General features: G+C 56.2%; 1 protein-coding gene across 14 annotated transcripts in view; it reads right to left on the bottom strand.

The window, feature by feature from the left end:
• The window catches only part of CACNA1D (calcium voltage-gated channel subunit alpha1 D), a 254,841-nt gene that overhangs the window by 32,382 nt on the left and 198,913 nt on the right, over nucleotides 1-23,546 (bottom strand). For 7 of the 14 annotated variants that reach the window (XR_012128885.1, XR_012128884.1, XM_073230715.1 and 4 more), the window contains exons 23-34: nucleotides 22,580-22,686; nucleotides 21,079-21,166; nucleotides 20,348-20,455; nucleotides 20,205-20,257; nucleotides 18,675-18,821; nucleotides 16,684-16,885; nucleotides 14,693-14,851; nucleotides 13,240-13,350; nucleotides 7,017-7,100; nucleotides 6,503-6,586; nucleotides 542-586; nucleotides 15-143 (exon numbers count right to left, since the gene is read on the bottom strand). Coding sequence is in view for 11 of the 14 variants with exons in the window: in XM_073230715.1 (XP_073086816.1) it covers nucleotides 15-143; nucleotides 542-586; nucleotides 6,503-6,586; nucleotides 7,017-7,100; nucleotides 13,240-13,350; nucleotides 14,693-14,851; nucleotides 16,684-16,885; nucleotides 18,675-18,821; nucleotides 20,205-20,257; nucleotides 20,348-20,455; nucleotides 21,079-21,166; nucleotides 22,580-22,686 (1,317 nt within the window). In the remaining 3 variants the exon portion in view is untranslated. The remainder of the gene's footprint in view (nucleotides 1-14; nucleotides 144-541; nucleotides 587-6,502; nucleotides 6,587-7,016; nucleotides 7,101-13,239; nucleotides 13,351-14,692; nucleotides 14,852-16,683; nucleotides 16,886-18,674; nucleotides 18,822-20,204; nucleotides 20,258-20,347; nucleotides 20,456-21,078; nucleotides 21,167-22,579; nucleotides 22,687-23,546) is intronic. The other 7 variants (XR_012128886.1, XM_073230723.1, XM_073230722.1 and 4 more) reach the window with 3 other exon arrangements.

Below are 23,546 nucleotides of genomic sequence, written 5' to 3'. Positions count from 1 at the left end.
AGCACAGCCCTCACCTGGAAGGACTTAATGAAAGTCCACAGCAGCGTCCGGATGCCTTCCCCCCTGCTGAGGAGCTTCACCAGTCGCATCACTCGGAAAAGACGGAAAAAGGTGATGGAGATTCTATTGCTCTCTTCAGAGTTCTGAAGGGTTAGCATGGAGAGGTCAAACCCAACGGCAAATGGAACATGCAACACTTTCAGAAAAACAGCAACAGGGGCAAACAAGGGTGACAGAGGTAAGACTGATGTTTCTGGGGACTTTTCACTGTAAAAAGCATGACATGAAAGGGAAAGTGACATGCTAACAGCACAGGGCTTGGAAACCGTGCACAGGGCACATGCACGCCCACATGGTCTGGCGTGCTGGAGGGGAGTGGAGGGCTGGCCAGGGGTACTGGACACTGATGACAGACACGAACCCCTGCACACACCGCTCCGGAAGGACAGTCACGGGGAAGGACAGAAATTTAGTGGAAAATGACAGGGCCAGAAAAACTGGAGGAGGCAGCCCAGCCCCGGGGACTAGTCACCGATCTTACCCCAGGTGTGGCAGTTGGGACAGGGGCCTTTTCACTGGCAGTTGGCTTTAAGAAATCAAAGATTGAGAAGGCGTTAATGGACAGGAAGGAAGTCGAGGCTCAGGAGGCTGCCCCTGCCCCCTTTTTAAAGACTTGTGGTTAGTGTCTTGGGATAACACACCTGCCCCTCCCTAAACAAATGCCAGGGGCACTGCCAGGAGCTGGACTGGGGGGCCGGGGTGGGGGCCGTGGACACAGACTCAGGCACCCTACTCTCTAATCTGCACCCCAGGATGTGGTGCTCCAAGACTGGCAGTCAGCAGGGAACGAGGGTGTTCTAGCCCCAGCTGTGCCCCGACAGAAGTGCAGAGGGGACTCTAATGCTTGGGGAAGACTCATTCTCTTTGCTAAGTCACAAACTAACAGCTCTGTAGCAGGCCACTGTCAACCCTGAGGAACAGAGTGATTGCCCGTGGGACAGACACAGAGGCACCTGCCCGGGGCCCACAGGCCTCTGGGGCCACGCTCTGTCCCCGGCCGCATGCCTGGGCAGTGTGTGTCCGAAGGTGCCCTCTCTGGCAGGGCAGCCAAGGATCTAGACGGCCTGGCTCAGTGGGAGGTGGAGGCCGGTTTCCCTACAGAAGTGTCTGATTCCCAGCCTACAGCCCGGAAATGTCACTCTTGTCAACAGCTGGAACTGAACATATAATGCACAGAGAACGAGGCACTTGGGCCCCTCAGTCTCCTCTGTGACCCAGCAAAGAGACTGCAAACTCAGGACTAAGTTCTGATGGGGTCACCAGGGGTCCCTGCCTCACCGGGGATGCTCAGGTGAACTCTGCAGTGGGTTTGTCCAAACCCCAGGCCCCTATTTTTATTCTCCTCTTCTATTACCTCCCTGAAAACAAACATCTCCTTAGAGGGACAGATGATGGTTCTCGACTTAAGGCTTTGACAAATGAAGGAATTAGTTTTCCAAAGTTCTCACTGCTTCCCACACCATCTCCCAAAGGGCTGTGTGCAGGAAGGCTTCAGTCAGGCCCATGCAGCTGTGGGGTGTGCGTGTGTGTCAGTGGGTGCACGTGCAATGTGTGCACGCCTCTGCCTGCCTGTGCTCAAGGGGACAGAGTGCATGAGACAGAGCGCTCTGCAGCCGCACGTTTGAAATGTCCGTAACGTGTGTGTTGGACCTGCAAGAGGATAAGGAGGCCCATGGGTCGGGTCTGGAGATGACCCAGGGCACCCTGAGCCTGCCACCTGCCGCCGATCCCCCTCTGCCCTTCACGAGGGCAGAGCCAGCAGCCAAGCCAGCCTCTGCGCTGGATCCTTTTCCAAGTGACATCTTCCAAGTGTGACAAATCCTAAGTGATGAACTTGCCATCACAGAGAGGATTTTGTTTAAAAAACGAGGGAGCAGAGACACCGCTTACTGGTGGGGATCCGGCAGCAGGACAAGCAGGGCAGGAAGGAAGGAGCTGCAGCTCCCAGCAGCAAGGCCCCTGCTCTGCCCTCCCCTGCCCGGGGTGCCCTGGGCAGCGCAGGCTACCACTGGGGAGGGTGTAGCCGGCAGCATGGGGCACGCTGCAAGGTGCCAGAATACCCTGCAAATTGGAAGGACCCTGGGGACGGCTTTGCCCAAACAGAAATGCCAGCCAGCTATAGAAGGGCAGGCGGCTCCCACCGTGGGCAGCACTGGACCTGCTGGGATTATTTACCAAGATTAGATGCATGAGACCCACCCCAGGGAGGCTCATTTAACTGAGCCGGGGTGTGCCCCACCTCCGGGGGTTTTAGAAGCTGGGAACTTCTGTCCTAAGCTGGTAGCACTGGTCAGCCATGCCAGCCAATTCCTTCTAGGTCTGGACTGGCCACGCAGAGTCAGACTACCAGAAAAGCCCACTCAGGCTGTTACAGCTGAGCAGTGAGTTCTTCTGGAGTTGGTGAGGGTCAGTACTCAGATGGACGCAAAGAGATCAGACTCTGTCCCCGTCCTCCTTACAAGGGACAGACGCAGCTTGCAAACAACGGGAGCTGCTGAAGGGCAGATACAGAACTCACGGGAGCTGCCACTCTGCGAATCCGCTGGGACCAAGTGCAGGACGCTGCGGAGGACCGAGACTGGGCAGGACTGACTCCCTCATAGGCAGCTTTCCACAGGCAGGTGCCAGGGGCTACATGAGCAGCTCTCATAGAGGGAACTCCTGTGTCATCTCGGGGCCTGGCCCAGATGACCTCAGTAGTAACTTCCAATGCTGAGATGCTGCAGTGTCCACCTGGAAGCCCTCAGGAGGCCAAGCCACATGCCAGTATCCAGAAAGCTGCTTACGTCCCAGGGCTCCCCTGACGCCCCCTCCAGCCCCTTCCCACAGGTTCTCAGCAGGCTCCTGAGCTGCAGGCTTGGGGCCATTATGAGCCCTGTGCTCCCCACGTGCAACCAGAGGGACCCGTCTGCACTTCCTGTATTAAGTCCCATCTCTTGCTGAGCTGGGAGGTCTGGTTTTCCAGTTCAGATGGAGAGCAAGCCAGCATCCCTGAGCTAGTTAACCTGAGGCACCCCGGAAAACCCAGTCCTAGGGACTCTGCCTCGGAAGGAGGCTCCTGCTTTGGGATTGCGGAGGCTGTGTCCAGAACCAGTGACCTGGCCCCTGGAAAAGGGTTATTCTGCGAACTGGGGGGCTGAGCAACCTGACCGTGGGCTTAGAACAGGAGGCCAAGTGCAACTGTTGCCAGCTGGTCCAAACTGGGTACCTGACAAGTCAGGAACAATTTCTGGGTTCCTCAGAGTGAGCCCCTACTACCCCCTCACATATGCTCCGGCGAGTCACAGCAGGGCAACAACAATAATGAGAGAGGTGAATGCCAGCGACAGCCGTGCCCAGGTTAGGGAGAAATATGCTGATGGGTCCATTCCACCATTTGAGGAACAAACCGGCACCAACGAAGGAGCAAAAGGGAGGCTGCCAGTCATCCTGTGACGTTCCAGCAGATGGGTGATGTGACAACCACATGCGATGAAGACCAGTCCACGAGAGCTACCAGGCCACGGTCAAGCAGGGTGGGGGACGTGGGAGGGGGCAGCAGGGGGCAGAGGCTGGGCGAGCATGCAAGCAAGGCGACAGAAAGGGCCATCCAAAATGTTTCTGCAGCCAGGACAAAGGCAAGCCCGAGCTCTCCCTGCAGGCCAATCAATCATTCCAGGGGACCGTGCTGGCCAGTCATGTGGCCACGCGTGCCAGCCCCAGATGGGCCCGCTCAGGCCCCAGGCTGCAGACGAGGAGATATGGGATGGGAAACAATTTAGATGACCACAACCAGTAGCACGTCCTGTGAACTCAGTGAAAACCGGAGGTGGGGAAGCAAAAACACATAAACAGTCTGTAAAGTGCGTTCGTTTGAACAACTTCACCGTATATATGTTTATATATACTTGCCGCTACAATTTTCTAAAAATAAAAGCAACATGAACATGAATTAGGCAACAGAAAAGAAAGATCAACAGAGGTTGAGAGAGAGAGCACAGCAAGTTAAATACCACAGAAAATGATGACATGTGGCAGCTAGAACCGGCCCACAGTGCGCCAGGGGTGCTCATGCTCAGCTGGCCCAAGAGCCTGGGGAACAAGGCCACCACGGGGGGAGGGGTGCTCGGCATGTGCGGGTGGGGGTGGGGGTCGGCGGCGTCAGAATCGGGGGCTCTACTCAGACAGTCGCACTGCCAGGACAGCCTGTCCCTTTGTCTTTGTAGCCCGTGAACTGTAGATGCCGACGTGTTGGGAGGCTGAGCACATGAAACAGTGGCTGCATGAAGGCCCAGCACAGACATGCTGTGATTCCCCCCAGGGCGGCATTCTATGGGCCCAGGGCCGAGACCTGGCATTGCCCCACTGACGGAGGTCTGGCCTCACGTGACATCTGACCGGGTGAAAGGTCACTGACTGAACACCCAGAACTGTGTACCAGTGCAATTCTGAACGTCTGAGGGCCAGAAATGGGCTTGGACAGACACCCCAATGTGAGACGCTAACTAGAAAATCCAGCATGGACTTCTGCAGCTTTCCTGACCGAGGTGAGGTGGAGGACCCTCCTGAGACACGATGAGCAAGGCCGGACCAGAGGGGACATGTGCAGTGGGACCTGCCCCCTGCACACAGCGAGGCGGCCGGGCAGCAGGCATGTGCTGTCGCTGCCTGCACCAGCGCCCAGCCTGCCAGGCAGCAGGTGGCTGTTCACCTGGCGAACAGATGTTGGCCAGTCCTGGTACCCAGAAATAAGCACCTCCGTCTACCACCTGTATGACACCAAATGCCCCAGGGGACCTGCTGAAACCGCAGTTTGTTATATCTTCATTTCTGGTATAGACCGTCTCTGACTTACAGATGGTCTGATCCAGAAGCTTCACGTACGTATACTTTGATGTAGGTCGTAAGTGCTTTCCATTGTGACATGGTTAAGCAGGCCAATGTCTGGCCATAAACTCAGCCCCGTTAGGGCCCCGGTGCTCTCCCATCAGCACCAGATTATTTCATGACCAAGAATCATTTACACACTGAGTGGCAACTTCATAGCTGACTTAGGGAATGTTTCACCCAAGGTGGGATTTACAGAAGTCTGGGCTTATGCAGGTGGGGGACGAATGTTCCCAGGTCCAGCAAGATACCATTTTAGTACCGTGCCACGGCATGGATGTGGGTGTTAGGGGGGCTCAGTCACACCCTCATGGGCACAGTGATGCCTTGAAGGCCATCTTGTTACCTGGAAAAGCTACGCCTACAGAGTACCGTGTTTCTCCCTGATACCTTGGGCTTTTTAGCAAATGTGTCCTCAGGTATTCAGTTTATCAGCACACACACCCACAGAGCAGGGGGGGCAGGCATCACCGTCCTAGTTCATCCACGAGGGACCAAGCAGGGTGAGCTGGGATGCCAGGCCTCGAGCGGGCCAGGCCGGTGGCTGTCCCCTGGTCGGCCTACAGAATCAGCCCAGCTTCAACAGGTGGCAGGAAGGGATTTCACCACGCTTGTCTGACAACAGGCTACCTGGGCACCAGGATGGATGGTACAGCCTGCAGTCGTGTGCCAGGCAAGCGTGCGGCCAGGGGCTGCGGGAGGAGGGCCGGGCCGCAAGGGGTAGGGTGAGCCAGGGCAGTCTGCATCCCGCCCCAGGCCTGCCCCCTGGGGAGGGCTCCACCAGCAGTGCCCACAGCCCACACCCACAAGGCCCTGCAGCCCCGGGCAGACCGCGAGGGTAGGACCATTTCTGCTGCCCCAGGCCCTTGGAGCTGGGCCTGCGTCAGCTCCAGGAGGAGAGGTGGGAGATGCTGCACTTCCTCTAGTCCCTTAATTTTGCAGGGGGGTCGCTCCACCCACCACGAGGCTGCTGACCTTGTTTCCTCACCAAATGATGTAACTGAGGGCAGTAAAGAAGCCCAGACACCCTGTCCTGCTGCTCACTGGACCCTCCTCCCTGGCCGGCCCTTCGGGGAGCTAGGGCAAGGATGTTGCAGGGACACCAGGTGGGCCCAGCAGGCACGGGGTACAGGCGAGGACACTGGTGGCAGCAGCCACCAGTTGAGGGCATGGCCGTGAGGCTCCCCCCTGGGCCTTCACAGCACCAGGGGCAGGGCACATGTACCAAACCCCATTTTATAGCTGGAAGAACCAAGGCTCCAAGCGGTCAGGTACCCTGCCGAGCTCACAGCTGGTGAGTGACGGTGTTCCTGGTCAGCCCCCCGCCCTTAACCCTGTAACAAGCTCTTCCTTTAAAATGATGTTTTGGCTGCACAGGGTGAGTCTCCCTTTATCTCCCCACACTTTCGGGGAAGGGGTGGGGGAAGGGCTGGAGCCCAAAGAATGTCCTTAGGGTTCCCCTGCAAATCTGCACCTGAATTTCGAAAGCACGTGAGGCCCACAGCAGGGGTTAGTCTCCTCCAGGCGAGACTTAACGAAAACAATCACGTTACAGGACACAGAATTGGCTACTTACATTCACTTCAGTTATAGCAATGTCGACCACGCTGCCAACGACAATTAGGGCATCAAAAGTGTTCCATGCATCAGTGAAATAGTGCTGTTAGGGCAAGCAAGTGTCCAGAAGCCACAGGAGGGGAAGCACAGCAGGAAAAGAGAAGAAAAGGACAGGGTTAGAAAAGGGGAACATTCTAGCACTGAGCCACCCATCTGAAAAATGGCCCTGAAACAAACACATCAGAGGTCTGTCACTCTGGGAGTGGCTCTGACACAGCAGATGAAACCATCAGGCGCCTACCTTACCCTGCCTACAGTGGCCCCGGGAATGCTCCCAAAGGTGACGTGTGCCTAAAAAGCCTGGCATAAGGCTCTGCCTGAAAGGCCTCTTCCCACAGCTCTCATTAGGACTCTCCTGGTGGCAGGCCAAGTGCAGGTGGGACTGTGACTTGTCCAGGTGGTGCCAGCGGGGAGCAGAACGTGGGCAGACAGAGAGCGTGGGAGGTGGCGGCCGCGACCAGGCAGATACTCACATCGGCTTCGCTGAGGGCCACGTCTATAATGCTGCCCATTACGATGAGCGAGTCAAACGTGTTCCAGGCGTCACTGAAATACCCCTGCACAGAGCAGGCAGGGGCAGACGATTGTGAGCAGAGCACAAAACGCCACACAGACTGTGTGGGGACACATCTGGGGCCCCACAGCACCTGTGGTGGCCGGGTGTAAGGGAGAGAAGGGAGGCGACAGCACAGTCTGCTGGTGGGAAGAGACACGGGTGGTGGTGTGTGCACCTGCGCACGTGGAAGAGGGTGCACGCGCAAGCACGCACACGCTCACACAATGCAGGCCCAGGGGCCCGAGCAGCACTTGGCGGTGTATCTGCCACAGAGGGCGGCATTTGGCAACCCTGCCCCTGCTCCCAAGTCACCACCTTAAATCCTCACAAAGGATCCGGGCCCTTCTAAGGGTGGGCGACCCTCAGGTGGAAGGCAAGGCCCCCCACTTCTACCAGAGGGCCCCCGGTCTCCCCACTGCCTGCTCTTACCCCCCCCAATGAGCACTGTGGCCAGGCATTTCACATGCTCTCATATCTGTGCACTCAGAACAACCCAGTGGCCTTCCTGCCCTTCACCAGTCCAACAGGAATTACTAAGGGTGGCCGAGACAGGTCCCTGACTAAAGGAGCTCTGGGTCCGACAGGGACACAGACGCATGGCAGTGGCTCACAGGGAGACAGGCCCAGTGGGACACAGCCCAAGGAACAGGGCTGGGGCAGCAGAGGGCCCTTCCCTTCCTAATGCCCTGCAGTCCTGGCCTCCTGACCCCATCTCTCTGCCCACATCCACAGCCTCCTTCAAGGTCAGACCCAATGCCAGTCCTCGAGGGACGCTCGGCAGACCCCCAACGTCCACCTGCATCGTGCTGACTGCGCCTCTCTCACATCTTGATCAGGAACTTCGGGTCTTTGTCTGCAGGTCTACTGCCCTGCAAGGCCTCCGAGGATGAGGACTGTGCTGACTGTTCCATCCCCTCCTCCACTAGCTGCCGATCCAGCCCAAAGCCTTGCACCCAGGTGGGGATGGGCACAGTGTGCTTCACACCTGCTGGTCACTCCGCGGTGCGGGCTATCGTTTGTCCAGGCCCTCGTGTCTTGTGAGGACTCGTTTTGGGTTACTGATTTGAGTCCTGCTCAAAAATATGCTTCATGTCACGTCCCTGTGATTGTAAGTTACATGTGTGTCACATATGCCCTCCTCCAGCTCAGCACAGTGGGTGCTAAACGAGTGCCTGTCGTCTCCTCACACCTCCAGAAGCCCTGGATCCGAGACGGTAGTGGGGGGGTGGGGGCACTGTGCACGGAGGCTTCTGGAAGCATGGCCCACACCTCTGACACCTCTGTCTGTAAATCAACCGTGCCTTTTCAGAAAGTCAGAACGTGGTTTGGAAATAAAAATTCAGGTCTGCATTGTATAAAAAGGGCACAGCAAGCCCATAACTGGCACACTTCATGATCAGAGCCGCAGCTCACACGCTGCCCTGCCCATGAGGTGTGGCTCTCCACTGACAAGACTGAGGAAGGCCAGCCTCTCTGGGGACCAGCCGGTCCACCTGACGTGCCAGTCGTGCTGGTGGGAGCAGCGGTGAGGCGCTCGTAGCAGGGCATCCTGGAGCACGCCACTCCCTCACCAAGGGTGACCGCTGCAGAAAAGCCAGCCGGAAACAGAGCCCAGGGTGCCGTGGGGATGCGGGCAGGCTGTGAGATGCAGCTGTGCTCTGGAATTATTCATACCGTACCAATGGGGGATGAGCGCCTGGCTGCTGGCAGCCTTGCCGTGGACTATACCGAGGGGAGAGCCTGCCCTTTGCTTCAAGGATTTAACAGCAACTCCAAAGCTAATGAGAGCGTGGTGATCCTGGCTGTCCTGGCCAGAAGGGCTTGGTGTCCTTATGGAACCAGTGGCCATCAGTAACATCCAGGCCTCGAGGTACAGAGAGCAGAGCAGCCCATGTGCTCCCCCTCATCCCAGCATGCAACAGCCCCCCCGGGTCTGCACCCTGCCCCTGCCCCTCCCATGACAGGGTGTTACTCACTGGAGGCTGAGCCCATTATTCACTTCTGGCCACTCTAGTCTGCCCCAGTGTCCTGTGACAGAAAGCGGGATGCCAAGAGATGGAGCCCCCAGGCTCATGCACTGACTCCTGTGTGCGTCCCACCAATCCTTCCTGAGCAACCGGCATGCAGCAGGCACTGTGTGAAACAAAGCCCACCAGCCCGGGACCTCAGACAGCTGCTCATCAGCGAACAGAGAGGGCCAGGCCCAGCATGGACTGTGACCACGCACAGCCAGCATCTGCCAGATGCACAAGTAGAGGGAAGCCTAACGCTGGCTGGGCATGTGGGATGGTGTCACAGAGGGGCCAGCCCTCAAGATAGGCCTCAAAGGATGACTAGGTGGGAGAAGGTCCCAGGCACAGAAGCACGCGCCGTGGAAAGGTCTAGCACGTTCACAGCTGGGGATGCAGCGGGCAGGAAGAATGACAGGCAGAGGGCAGCTGGAAATGAGGTGGAAATGGAGATGGGCCAGGGTTCGGCAGGGGACTTGGAACGTGGGACTGACTAATCAAGCTTTTCTCTCATGCAGCGGGGGCCGGTGGCAGAGTTCTTCAGAAGGGTGGCATGGTCAGCTTTGGGTACAGGGAGGATGGGCATGAGGAAGGGGCGGGGGCCAGGGGCCGGGAACTCAGAGAGGAGAGGCGGCAGAGCTGATGGGGTGACGGGGGCCCTGAAGGCCTGGGCAGGCATGCAGCTAGCAGGTGAGCAGGGGACCAGGAGGCGGCGCCGGAAAGCCCGATGGAGGGACAGGCTGCACCCACGAGGAAGTCTGAAGTGAAGATCTGCTTAAGAAGAGAAATCTTTGGTCTCAAGTGTTATTTGGTATTAAAATCAGTCTTCCACAACCCATGTGATCACCAAAGAACTGGAAGAACAGCAGCCAGTTTTCCTCCAGGAGCCGGCGAGCCTCTGTTAACGCACATTCCTGCCAGGGCCCCGGACAAGCTGCCCCACGGGGCTGGTGGGGCCGGCGACCTGTGTCTCCATGCGCCAGCTCCGCACAGAAGCGGTGAGGACAGCCCTCAAACACCTTTTCTTTCCCCAAATGCAGATACACTGCATTTTTTCAAGACCAGGTGGCTAGGGGTATAAATCAGACATTTCAAGGTAGAATCAAGATCGAAATGCTTTAAGGTCAAAGACTTGGGAACAAAGGTGGCTCTCTCGGGAAACCACGGCCAAGGCAGGGGATCTGGCCTCAGACACGCGCGGACGAGACACCAGACAGGCGGTGCCTGAAGCAGAGACGCACTCCATCCGCACAGAAGTGCTCTTCACACCCGCCGGGCCAGGACTCTGAAACAGGCCTCCTCCAGCCCCATCCTCGGAGCCGGAGAATTCAGCAGAGGCCAGAGCACAGGAGGCCGTGCCAGGGGAGTGGGCTCGTCTGTCCCCTCAACTATGGCCGACCTTTCAAAACCCGAGGGCTACAGGGTCAACGCCAAGTCAAAAGCCAGCCTAGCGTCCTCGAGGTCAGGCAAGGTTGGTGCTCCTTTGGGGGCTGACCCCATGCCCTGGCCAGCAGCTGCTTGCTTTTCCTTCGCCCTTTCGCTCTTTGGACTCTCACCGCCTTCCATCCTCACCCTCCCAGTGCTCAAAACACTCTTCCCTCGCAGTGAGCCCCCAGCAGGGGAGCGGTCAGCTCCCAGCCTCCTGCTCCTGTCCCCAGCCCAGCCACGATGGGGCGGGGTGACCTCGCCTCAACAGTCTCAGGCCACTTCCCCGGAAATGTGCTCTCTCACGAGGCCCACTTCTGGGCTCCTGAATACCATCAGGCTTCCGGACCTGCCGTGACCGCTCGTCTCGCAGTGCCTCCTCGCCCACCAGGCAGGACTGTCCAGTGTCCCCTTCTGATCTGTATCAGGAACCAGCTGCAGCCTGCCTCTCCTGGAGAACTGACGGGTGCTCCCAGCAGGTGTGCACCCCAAGGACCCTGTAACAAGGCCCCCCCACCAAGTCACGGTCCTGAGATGCCCCCAATCCTCTGTGCCCTGGAGGGCCCCTGCCTCTGAGGCTGGGCAACATGGTCCCTCAGCCCGACTGCCCCGCTGATGGGGTGGAGGTCCTCCGTGTCCCCTGGGAAAGCCCGCTCGCCTCGGCTCGGGTCATTAACAGCGAAGAGGAAAGGTCAGGGAGAGCCCTAAGAGGAGCTTTGTTGCGTGGTGAGCTGATTTCCCCCGCCTCCTGGACACAGATCTCTGCCCTGGCTTCTGTGGACACAGCGACAGTGCCCTGCGAGTGCAGAGATGCTCCTATCGCTGTTCTAACATTTCTCTCAGCTGTGGCCTGAGATTGTCTTATGATATGGAAGTATCGTGCTGAGTAAGACTACAGAGCAGCACAATTTCTAGCGGAAATCACTCATTTTAAAACTCTGATCAATCAGTACTGATTATAAACTAGCCACTCACCTCCCCCAGCACCAGCAGCCTGTTCACACGCCACTCAGCACCCCTCCCAGATCTGGCATCAGCGGTTTACTGGGCCGAACCACATACAACAGACCATCGGTGCAGTGGCCTGCCGGGACACACATGTTCTCATGCTCACACGTGCACACACTGTCACACACCACAGGTCAGGGCGCCTTCTTTTCCACCTGGAATGGCTTTCAGAGCCTCAGAGCTTAATGACCAGGTGAGGGAAGACACAGCAGGGGGGCCTAGAAACGTCCCCCTTGGTCCGTGTGTCCTTTCTTGGCACTTTTGATGTTCTTACTTCACAACCTTGTCCTTCCATCAGTCCAGACAGATATTATTCAGAGGAATAAAGGTGAGAGGGAGGCAACCCAAAATCCCTAAGGACATTGGGTCACTTTGGAAAGGGTGGACACGCTTATGTGTGGAGATATGGACAAGTCACAGCACACAACCTGCCTGCTGTGCCCCCACTGTGATCTGTCCGCCTCGCCACTCACAAGTGCCCTTTCTTCTTGGCCCACACAGACTGCACAGAAATGAACTCAAACTAAAAAGAGGAATCAGAATTCCATGTAAGACTGGAGTACGTGAAAACATCATTTCATAATCCATGTCTCATTTAAATTAGCATTGTCAGACACCTTGGCCACAGGTGAACAGACGGGCCCACTGAACTCTTCTCTAATTGATACTCTGGGGCTCTGCTGGGAAAAACCCTGAAGGTCGTCTGTCCCCCAGCTCAGTCAGGATTGCTGCTCTGTCTGATGTTTTAGCACGGGGGAATACTGTTACGGGATGGTGGTGGTGGTGAGGGTGGTGGTGAAGGTCGTGGCTGCAATAGTGGTCCTGACTCGTGCACAGCACAGGACACGCCAGCCACTCCCCCAAGCATGGCACAGGTAGGGGGTCTGCCCGCCTCACGACCACCCTCTGGAATAGGACTGGTCATGCCCTTGTTTCACAGATGGGAAAAGTGCAGCACCGAGCGGCTAAGGAACTTCCTCAAGTTAGCAAGTGGAGAGGAGGGATTTGAATCCAGAACCCTGCATGCCCTTTGCCAGTGACCTGCCTCTTACACCACAGATGTTGACAGCTGTGGACTGGATTCACTCCCTCCGCAGAGTAGACACACTCTGTGGATGGTCCCCCGGAGTTTAACAACTTTCCCGTCTAGTTTGTCTTAAAGACAAGTGAAATTGCTCTAACATCAAAGAAACCAAAGGAGGTATGGCAATGAGGTGTCTGCAGCTGGCAAACTTGCCATAAAAGGTGAAAAAGATGCTGTAGAACAAGACCAGATGAAACCAAAGTCTTTATCTTAGAAATCTAAAAGTAAAATCAGGGCCAAATTCTTTCTGGTGGGTAACGTTAAAACGATTTCTCCAGCGTTCAAGTCAACTAAGCGAGTCTCCCTGGGGCAGCCTGCTACGTGCTATTCTAGAAACAGGAAATCAGGTCTCAAAACAATCTCTAGTCTACAGATTCCCAGTTCTCTGCTCCCTGTGTCTTTTTCTCAGAATTATTTTTATGAGGTTTTGTCTTTTCAGATTTATTTTCCCATATGCACACAGATGCCCTAATCAGATTTTAACGTTCTAGGTGATAACCCAGTTAGCGGTCAGAACAACTCAGCAGAATTAAGTAACGCAGGACTAACAGTAAGCGTGTGTTCCTCTGGGGTAGTTCAATAACAGCCTTTGAAAAGTGGGTTCAGCAACTCACCTTGGGCTTAAATGCAATGACTTTCAAAACCATCTCCACGGTGAACACCCCAGTGAAGACCATGTTCAGAATGTCCATGGCGTTGTTGAACATCTTGGACTGCTCGTAGTGCTGTGGACCAAGACGGGCACATGCTCACACGCCCATGCCACGCTCAGAAAAGAGGCCCCCAGCCCTGTGCTCCCTTCAGGCATTCGTCCTCTGCTTGGACATGGAGGCAGCCTCCCCAGTCCTGCATCCTCTGCCAACAGTTCCCCTGGCAACGTTAGGGCACGCGGCTCAAGCCCCACAAAGCGCATGGGCCTTGATGGGATGAGCGTGACTGGATGATGAAGGGCAAAGACACCAATTTCTTCTGCACAGGATAAAGGGAACCCATCCAGGGTTTACATTCGGGACCTTCACCCAGGCACGGTGCAGACCCCACCCAAATGCCTATGAATAAAGGCGGGATCTGGGTAGGGACAGATCTTATGCCATTTGGGTCTGTGTCCAGTAACGGGCAGCACCTGGACTTCACACTTCCCCTGACATCAGCATGGGGTCCTTCTCACCCATGAAGAATTCTTAAATTTAAGGGAATGTGCCAGAAAATTAATCTTTGACTATCTTTAGACCCATTTTCCAGAGGGCACTGGGAGTGGGTTTGACTTGCTCAAGTTCTTAAAGTCAGTGTGCAAACTGGGTCTAGACCGCTGGGTTTACTTCCTGCCCTAGCGTAATATCTACTAGACAACACAGCGGCTGCAATCGCTCTCTGTTCACGTGGTGCTGTGCCCCAGCGTGGCCAGCTGAAGTGAGCTGCAGGCCCTGTCCTCAGTGTGAGCAAGAAGCAGCTATAATGCAGGTCAAACTCAATACTCCACGGACTGGAAGGGTGCCCACTGCCATACTGAGCAAATGGAGAATAAAAATGTGACTTAACATTTTATTTTTCAACATTGGGCGTTTGCTCTGTGACAGGCCCAGAGCCAAGTGCCTTGTATGAATCCCCCAGCATGAACTTGATCTCTGAGGTGTTTAGATTTCCCATTTACCAATGAAGAAAGCAAGGCTCAGGGGATTTAAATAATTTTCCCAAGGTTGCCCTGCTGCCAAGGATGGAAGTCAGGACTGAAACCCCTGTCTGTCCAACTCTACATGGACAGAGCTTGGTCCTCAGAGTGGCCACTGGGGACCCACAGTCAATGCTTACAGAACTGAATGCCAGCCTCAGGCTCTCTGGAAATGTCCCTAAGGTCGGGCTGTACAGACAGTCTCTTGCACCGAAGACGCATCTTAAACTCCTACCATGAGAACTGTTAGCCAGAATGAGGCTCTGGCCAAACTACAGCCCAGACTCAGAAAATCAAACCCATCCTCTTGAGAGGGGGCAGCGTCCACCCTGAGAACCTGGGCATTGGGGCTGTGCAGGAGGCACAGACGCGACCCCCAAAGCTGATCCCATTTTTACCTGCATGGCCAAGCAGAGTGTGTTCAGCATGATGAGGACAAACATCATGTATTCGAAAGGCGAGGAGTTCACCACGTACCAGAACTTGTACTGGTAGGGGTTTTTGGGGATGTATCTCCGCAAGGGCCGTGCCTTCAAGGCGTATTCAACACACTGACGCTGCAGGGGCAGAAAAGAGCAAGGAGGGCCCTGAGCACATCCGTGGAAGGAGGACACGGCTCTCTCTCTCTCTTTCTCTCCTCTGCTCTGGAAGGGCGGGCGTCTCTGCTGGGAGGGGTGACGGCGGAGGGAATGTGACGGCCTGCAGGGCACCTCCGCACATGCAAGGGGCCAGCCCGTGACCTCGCCTGATCCTCCCCTGCTCGCTTCCACGGGACTCAGTGAACCACGGAGGTCCAGGCTGCGAGCGCCTCCCGGAGGCCCTGCTGCACACAGCACGGAGGCAGTGGGGCAAGTCCAGCCGGGGGTTATGTGCTGATTCCCTGCTCAGGTCATCCCCTAGGCAAGAAGTGCCGTCATGAAAGGCACAGGAACCATCAGGGCCCAGAGGGGCTTGGCTGGAGGTCTGGCTGCCGCAGGATGTACCCGAGACACCTCTCCGGAGCCAGTGCGTGTTAACCACAGGCATCGAATGGGAGCTGGGAGGACTGTCACATTCGTCTCAGACCCCCAGGACGTGATCAGTGACAGTGGCCCCAGAGCCCTGTCCTTCTCCCCGCTCTGAGGCTCAGGCTGGACTGTCCTCTGCTGCAAGCCCAGAGGGCACACCAGCCCTGACCTCCCTCGGCTCGGAACCAGGCCCTGCTGCTCCGAGGCCCAGGCCTACCCCTCTTTGCCTGCTTTGGCTCTGGTTCTGACTTCAGACAGGCTCCCTCTGGCCCTGCTGGGCCCTCACACGCTGCTTGCAGGGCCCGTTACAGACCTCAAGTGGTGACACAATCACAGCTCTATTGCTACCTGGCTGGCCTGACACCCTTCCTCTGGGGGACCGGTGGGGGGAAGATGAAGAGCTGGGCCAGGCCCCCCCATGACCAGCACTGATGGGAACTGCAGGGACACACTGTCACCTAAAAACCCAGCACTGTTTCCCCCAGAGGGTCAGCCTGACTCTGACCACAGACACCATCCCCGGGAAGCCCAGGCCAGCAGATGACACTTGCCCCCCGTGTCATCATCTGTCAGAGATGCCAGCAAAGGAGGCCCTGAGGGAAACTCCCTGAGCAGAATCTCCATCTCGCACACGGTCTCTAAGGGGTGAAAGAAACCTCTAAATGCAGTTCCTTGAAGCTCTCAGTCCAGACGAGGAGCAGGCCTGGAGAGGAGCAGACACCCACCCTCAATCCCAGAGCAGGTGCAGGGAGAATGGGACTGGGACGCCAGCTCCCAGCTCCCTGTGTCACCATGCATCACAGCCTGAAGCTGTGAGGGACACAGAGAACCGTGCCAGCGTGCTCCTCGCCTGGCGGGCAAGTCAGCGACTCTCCCTGAAGTGTGATAGGCGCTTCCTCCTAAGGAAGGCAATGTGGTGACAGGTGGCCATGTCTGGAGATGCCTTTGGTTGGGGGGTGGCTGCCACCGGACTCCAGCGGGTAGAGGCCGGGATCCTGCTAACCGTCCTTCAAAGCACACGAAGCCAAGCAGCTCACAGACCGTCCCCCGGTGGGGCCTGAGGAGTGTCTGTGAGCGCTGCTGACCCCTGGCCACACCGCCCCACGAGACCCTGAGCTGTCACTGAGGGTGGCGAGCAGGGAGGGCGGCCTGAGCATTCTCTGACATCTTGTCACAGGTCTGGGGGTGGATCTCATGATTAGTAAGTCTGATCTCTATCTGGGAGCCTAACGCTCACCAGCAATGACTCCGACCCGCTGAGTGTGATCTGAGCAGGGCCCGAGCCCCCCGGGGTGACAGCAGGGGGGCACCCTTCTCTGCATGGAGGAAGACACTCCTCTCTCGCTCACAGGACGGAAGCCCAAACAGTGTGTGACTTTAACCTGATTTTTGTCCAGCTCGCAGTTCTTATACTCTTTCTCGCCCTGCTCCTGGAAGGTGACGATGACGAAGCCCACGAAGATGTTCATCATGAAGAAGGCGACGATGATGATGTAGATGATGAAGAAGACGGAGATCTCCACGCGGTGGTTGTGGATCGGGCCAACGTTCTCTCCGTTCGAGTCAATGGCTTTGTACAGCAGCCTGGAGAGCAGAGGAGCAGGTGAGCCCGCGGCCGGCGGAACCCCACGCCACTGCCTCCCTGGGCACCACGCTTCTGAATGTTTTTGCGGACGGCCGTCAGGCCCCTCGCTGGGAGCCGCCCCCGCCTCCGCCCCTGGACACGAGCCAGCCTCTGAAGCATCCTCCTCAACTTTAGGCCCAGCACCTCGAGGAGGGGCAGCTGGGACAGATTTGGTGACTGATGTTTTGAGGATTGAAAAACAAAATATCTCACAGATATTCAACAGTGCTTTTCCCGCACAGAGGAGAGGAAGTGTGTCCCATGTGAGACGTGGGGGACTAAACACTGTATACTCCCTGGTGAGGATGATAAGCTGGCAGCTGGGGTTTCCAAAGAACTGAGGGGTTCTCCAGACTGAAACATGCACTATGATTCTATGTACGCCAAGCAGAACTCTTAACAGAAGAGGGGAAGTCACTGTTTACGCTCCCAGGTCAAATTCGCCCCCGTTCTGATGCAGGTTGAACACTCCCAGGGCACCCCCCAGGGGGTGCACTGTGCTAGGCACGTTCACTTCAGTCTGGAAAGGTGGACCCTCTGTCACCCCATTGCACGGAAGCTCCGAGGGGTCTGAGCCCACTCCTCTGAGGCCCGAGGCCCAAGTGTGTTCCTTTTCCCCCAGCTGCCACCCTGAGCTGCTAAAGCCCAGCGCACAAAGTCCAACTGCGGCCAGTGCCGCCGTCAAATGGGGGTCCCAAATGCTGTCCCAGAATCCCTCCACATAAGCAAGTATGTGGAGGCCACAGGCACCTCTGCTTACTGCTCCAGGCCTCTTTTCTCCCAGAGCCAACTTCCTGAAGAACCAGACCACCCACATATCCTTTGACTCCGTAAGAACTCCTCCAAATAGCAGACCCTCCCACGCGCCCAGAGTTCTGCCCGCCTGAGCGGAGGAGCAGCCTGTCCGGCTTCTGCAGTTGCTCTGGGTGTGGGAACCCCACTTGCAGGAGGCTGTGTGTAAGTCCATCCCCTGGTGGCAGGAGGCGGATGGGTGGGGCATCCGAGGGCAACTAACACAGGCATAAGGGGCTCTCCCTTTGTTCCCACGTTCCTCCTCCTTTCCAACTTTCCCACCTTACCCATCAAGATCCCAGCCATTCTCCAAGACCATGTTCTGCACATTTCTGACCTGCCAAGCCTCCTGCCTGGCTTGACCACTTGACACCCTGTCTAGGTTTGGGCTTTGATGGGAGGAACCATCTCCCACAGGCTAACACTGCATGTTGCAAGGAGCTAGTACCAAAGGCACATTTTATGAATGAGCGAGTGAGAGGGTCAGTGAAAGGCATGGCACAATGGCAGCCATCCACGCCTGGCACGTATTAGTACCATGAATGAATGGGTGAATGAATAGATGAATGGCCTGGGGCCCTATCAATACCCTCTTTAGGAACAGGGTAATGGCAGCTTCACTGACACGACTGCAGGGGGAGTCGGTGTGACAGTGCACCTGAGGGTTCCCCATTCCCGCCCACAGATGCCCCCCAGGAGCCAGCGGAGATGAGTCCCCCCACCCCCGGGCAGTCTGAATCCTGGCAGCCGGCCACAAAGGTTAATCATTTGCCTAATCAGACAGAGGAGCCCTGGGGGCCTAGTGACTGATAAACGGCCCACAGTTTCGAAGTCCTAAGCAAAGCCTGCAAGGATAGAGGGAAGAGGCAGGACTCACTCCAGGAGGGATGGCTCAGCCCCAGGAACCCACAGAAGTAAATAGGAGCCTCCCGGGAGATGCTTGTTCCCTGTACTCACGCAGGCCAGCCCTCGAACGTGGAGACCGTGAAGAGCGCCATCATAGCAGAAAGGACATTGTCGAAGTTGAAATCACTGTTCTGCCAGATCCTCTCCCGGACCACAGGGCTATCAACATCCCCATCCTTGTAGAGGATGAAGAGCCCCCTGGAGAGGAAAAGAAGTGTGGGTCGCCCTGGCCTGACATGACGTCAGGCATGCCTGCTCCGGTCCCAGCTGTGAGCGCCGTCATGGGCTCTGCCAGCCAGGCCACGGATCTGAGCATGGCACAGTCCGTGTTTCTCCTTTTCTCGCCCTGCCCTTAATCTGCTCTATGGTTCAAACCACCATGGAGTAAATGTAATGTACACACTAGTGTAATGTGTATTCTCAGAGCGACCTGCAGAAGCCTGAGGGCTCATGAGAAGAACCCACCAGCAGGCATCCCCAGGTACAGGGGCTCAACGCATATACAGGAAAATCAAAAGCTTTGGCCGTGGAGATTCCATAAACTCTGGGATACAAGCCCAGGTATCCTCTCTTGTTAGTTTTAATCAAATTCCCTCTCATATTAAAAATATTACTGGCTTTCTTCCCAAAAGAACTTTGTAATTTTCGGCCCACAGTCATTCTCAGAAGTCCGTTTCTGCAAGGAGACCAGTGTCTTTATTTTGCAGGTGAAGAAGCATAAGGTCAGAGAGGAGGTGGTATCTCTGCACAGCTGTGGTGACACCAAACCCAGGGGCCACCCTCCACCCACAACCTGGTGGGTGGTGCCCTGGTGGTGACACCACAGCCACACTGTACCGGGCGCTCTAGGACTGCACCTTCTGCTGAAAAGCAACCCCAGATGAAGGTAAGCAGTGCACAGCCAGCCCTCATCCCAGAAGGTGGTGGAAGCACAGATGTCCATGGCCAGACTGCAGGCAGTGGGGCCCACGCCTGCCTTCAAACTCTTCTGGACATGATGGCATAAGAGCACAAGTACTTCCCATCTCGTGGCTCCTCTGCCCATTCACACAAACAGAAATATGGCCAAGTCACCCATGGGTGCCAGGAAAGAGAGGAGAGGCAGCCTGGAAAACCTGTCAGAAGACGTAGCTGGCCCTGAACACCAGGGGCTGGAGCTTTGACCTCTGCTTGGGGAAAAATTACCCCTATGGCTGTCAGGCTAATTTGTACAGCCTTTCATCATTGTTATTCCGGTTTTGGCTTTCTTTTGCCCCCAGTTTACAGATTCTATACCAAACATCCAAAGCCGTCTATCCATTCTTTTGGGGTGAAAAGCTTTGGAACTAGGCAGAGGTGGTGACCTCACTGTGATGTGACTGCACTAAAATGCCCCTAAATTGTACAGTTTAAAGTGGATAAGTTTGCATCATGTGAACTTGATATAAAAAATACGAAATCCCTCTTATCTCTCCAGCCACGAGCCGAGCACACAGGCCCCTGGCAGCCCGGGCAGAAGCATGAAGGGCTATAGCACAAGCGCATCCTTGACGTGTTCCATTCGTTCTTCCAGATTCCCACCCTGGCGCTCAGGACTCTCACCTGCACTCTTCAGGGTTGCTTTTGGCCTCGTCCGTGCAGCGATAGAACTTTCCCTGGACACAAACAAGACACACGTCAGCGCAGGGCCCCTCCACCCCGGCGGTCAGCCGGACTGCGCCACCCAGGGCCCTCCCTCCCCACACCTTGAACAGCTGGACACCAATGCAGGCGAACATGAACTGCAGGAGCGTGGTGACGATCATGATGTTGCCGATGGTGCGGATGGCCACGAAGACGCACTGGACCACGTGCTGCGGGGAGGGGAGGGGCGAACACACACAGAGCCACCTGCCTTTGTTGTCTTGGCCGTGGGGTGAGCTGATACCGGCCAAGACTGGGTTTGTGTGCATTTTTATATGATTTTTCTGACTTTGCAGTTTCTCAGGGAGTTTTCTGTGGGGCACGTCCCAGGGCATCATGGCCACCTGTGAGGACACCCTGGCGGTCTCCCTGGTCCCCCCAAAGCAGTTTAGTTAGAAGAAGTGCCTACAGGGTGGAGCATGGCACACAAACCCACAGGGCCCCCCACCCCATAAAAGGTCTCAGGAAAATGCAGATTCTCTAGCCTTTTGTACAACCTGTATAAGAACAGATTTAAAGACCATAATAAACCCAAAGAAACACTATTAATAATGAAAATTGATAGGTGAACAGTAATTATATAAAGACAAATTGGCTCACATTCAAAATTAAGAAGATAATTTTTTAAATGCTATCAGCAGTTCGTAGAGGCAGCTTCATTGCTTAGAAATGTTCTTTCCTGGTGTACAACCCACTTTAAAGTCCAGCAGGCGCAGCCCAGCTCCAGCCTAAAGAGTCAGTCACACAGCTAGCCCCAAGCACAGCCAGCCCGCCTTGGGGGGAGGGTCCCAACCTTAAGTCCTTTTGCTCTGTTGATTGCCCTGAGCGGCCTCAGGACCCTTAAGACCCTCAGGATCTTCACAACGGAGATGGCACTGGATCTAAGGAAGAGAGCAGAGTGTTTCCAGGTGGGCAGAACACTTTGGGACCGTTTCACATGGACTTCCGTTTAATGCCACTACACAGTGTGGTGGGATCACGCGAGCTGAGCTGAGCTCCCCCCACGACTCGCACATGATCTCGGGTCTCCTTGCAGCCCCTCTGCACGGCACCTCGCAGCCAGGCCCACAGCATGCTCAGAGGCCTGGACTCAGACACAGTAACGCAGCAGAGACTCTGTGTGAATAACAGGTAGGCCAGGCCACTTGGGCTTCTCCGGCCTTCAGGGAGCTCCCTGGTGGGAGAGGTGGGCATCGCAACCTGTGCAGCAGGTGTGACAATGGGGAGGAAGGGGGCAGGTGCTGCTGGGGAAGCCCGGGAAGGCCCCTAGGGCAGGTATCCAGGTGAGTCCCCAGCGAAGTTGGGAGAGCTGGGCAAAGGGGCAGGGGCTCCAGGCTGGGGGAGCTGCATGTAGGAAGGCCCCGGATGAGGCAGTGCAGCCCACACGGCCCCACGGGAGTCAGACCACATCCATCAGGCAGTGTGCGAGGGCAGCTGGAGCGGGCAGGCACCACTGGGTGCTCATAGGAGTGCAAAGGTAGGGTGACAGTGTCCTGTCAAGCTATGACCACATGGCTCTCCCACCCTGGGGCAGCAGAAGGAGGGGAGGAGGGCTACCACAGAGGGCTGCTTCCAGCAGGGGTCGGTCCCTGGACCTCTGAGGAGGCGGGCCTCTCCATCTAATTTAGCTCAGGTTGTGCGTAAGCACATGCTCTCAAGGGGGAAACAGGGACGCCCATAAGTCAGCAGGCTCCCCCCGGTGTCCGCACAGGAGCCTCTGCCCCAGACCCTGGGCACAGAAGGCAGGCAGTGGGCAGCCTGGGCTGCTCCCTGCCAGAAACCCCAAAATGCCACAGAAAGGCCCTGGGCCTGGCCTTGCAGCCTCAGTCCCCTCCGAGCTGAAAATTTTAGAAGTCCCCCCCACCCCACCTGAAAAAGGGTCCTAGTAGCTGATATATCCTGGAGGACAAGGGGAGCCTCCCCTATCCAAGCTGAAAGGGCCCCTCCTGAACAGACGGAGAGCCAAGATCCCGGGAGAGGATGCCCTCGATGCCCATGGGAGGCCCTGGCGGAGCCTGGACTCGAACCCGGCTCCTCCCTCCTTTAAGGCTTCTCTCACTCTCTGCTGAGAGCAGATATCAGAGAGAGTGATAAGCCCAGTCTAGCAGTGGGCATAAAAGGAAAAACACCAACACGGGAGAGCAGAAAATGTCCCAAACCCCCGGCATGGCACACACACAGCTTTCCCGGATAACCAAGTGTGACCCTTAGAACGTTGCCCAGCCTATGAGGACCCCATGAACGTGAGCCATCCAGCCCAGCAGTCTGTGTCCTCACCCACCCCAGATACTCACTGGATCCCAAATGACACCAGAGACACCCCGACAACCAGCATATCCAGCAAATTGAAGTAGTTCCTGCAGAAAGCCCCTTTGTGGAGGAACGCTCCAAAGGTCGTCATCTACGAGCAGAATCATGAGTGATTTACTGTTTCTTCTCTCCAGAGCAAAGAAACCTGGGCTCTTTACAAAACCTTGAGCAACGAATGCCTTTCTTAACAAGTGTGCGTTAGGAAGCCAAAATGTAAAACCAAGAGGGCTGAGCCACCGAATGATTTGTTCTAAACTGGGAAAAAGGTCCAATGATTTCACATGCCTTTTAAAAGAAGAGACCAATTTAGACTTCATTACAGTGACGACTAACCTCACATATGGACCCTGTCGGCCTGTGCAAAGAGCCTGTCTCGGGAGAGGGTCCCCGTGACTGCGCTTGTCAGGACATACTTGCTGCCCACACAGCTTGGCTTCCCACAAAATGCTGCTTCTGGCTTCTCTGAGCCCACAGGCGAGCCTGCACTGTTCCAACCCAGACTTCCCAGGGCTCTGGAAGAAGTGCTAGAGTCCAGGACTCACAGGCTCCGTCCCCACAAAAACCTGCAGCATTTCTCCAGGTGGGCCCCTTACTGCCCCAAATGGTCCTTAGTTATTCGTCCATGGTAAACGACTCCTTGGGGTCCAGCTACTCTAGCACATGCAAGGTGTGGCTAGGAAGCCATCACATGCTTCTCACCCAGGTCAGGCTCGCTGCTATTAAGTCACCTGCCAGGAGAGGGGCCAACTGGCAGTGGGAAAGGACTTCAGTGAGCAAGTTCCTCAGAGTGAACGGACGATACGTGCAGTTCACTGTTCATTGAGAAAAACAAAGGTGGCTCACGCTCAGGTAAGCACAGGAGAGACAGGGGGTTGGCAACCAGTGACACTGAATCCATACAAAATCGCCAACACTCAACCCTCTTGGCCTACAAGAATGGAAGTTTCAGAT

Source organism: Manis javanica, chromosome 3 (assembly GCF_040802235.1).
Source record: "Manis javanica isolate MJ-LG chromosome 3, MJ_LKY, whole genome shotgun sequence".
NCBI classification, from domain to species: Eukaryota; Metazoa; Chordata; class Mammalia; order Pholidota; family Manidae; genus Manis; species Manis javanica.
This window is presented reverse-complemented; position numbering and strand designations above follow the sequence as displayed.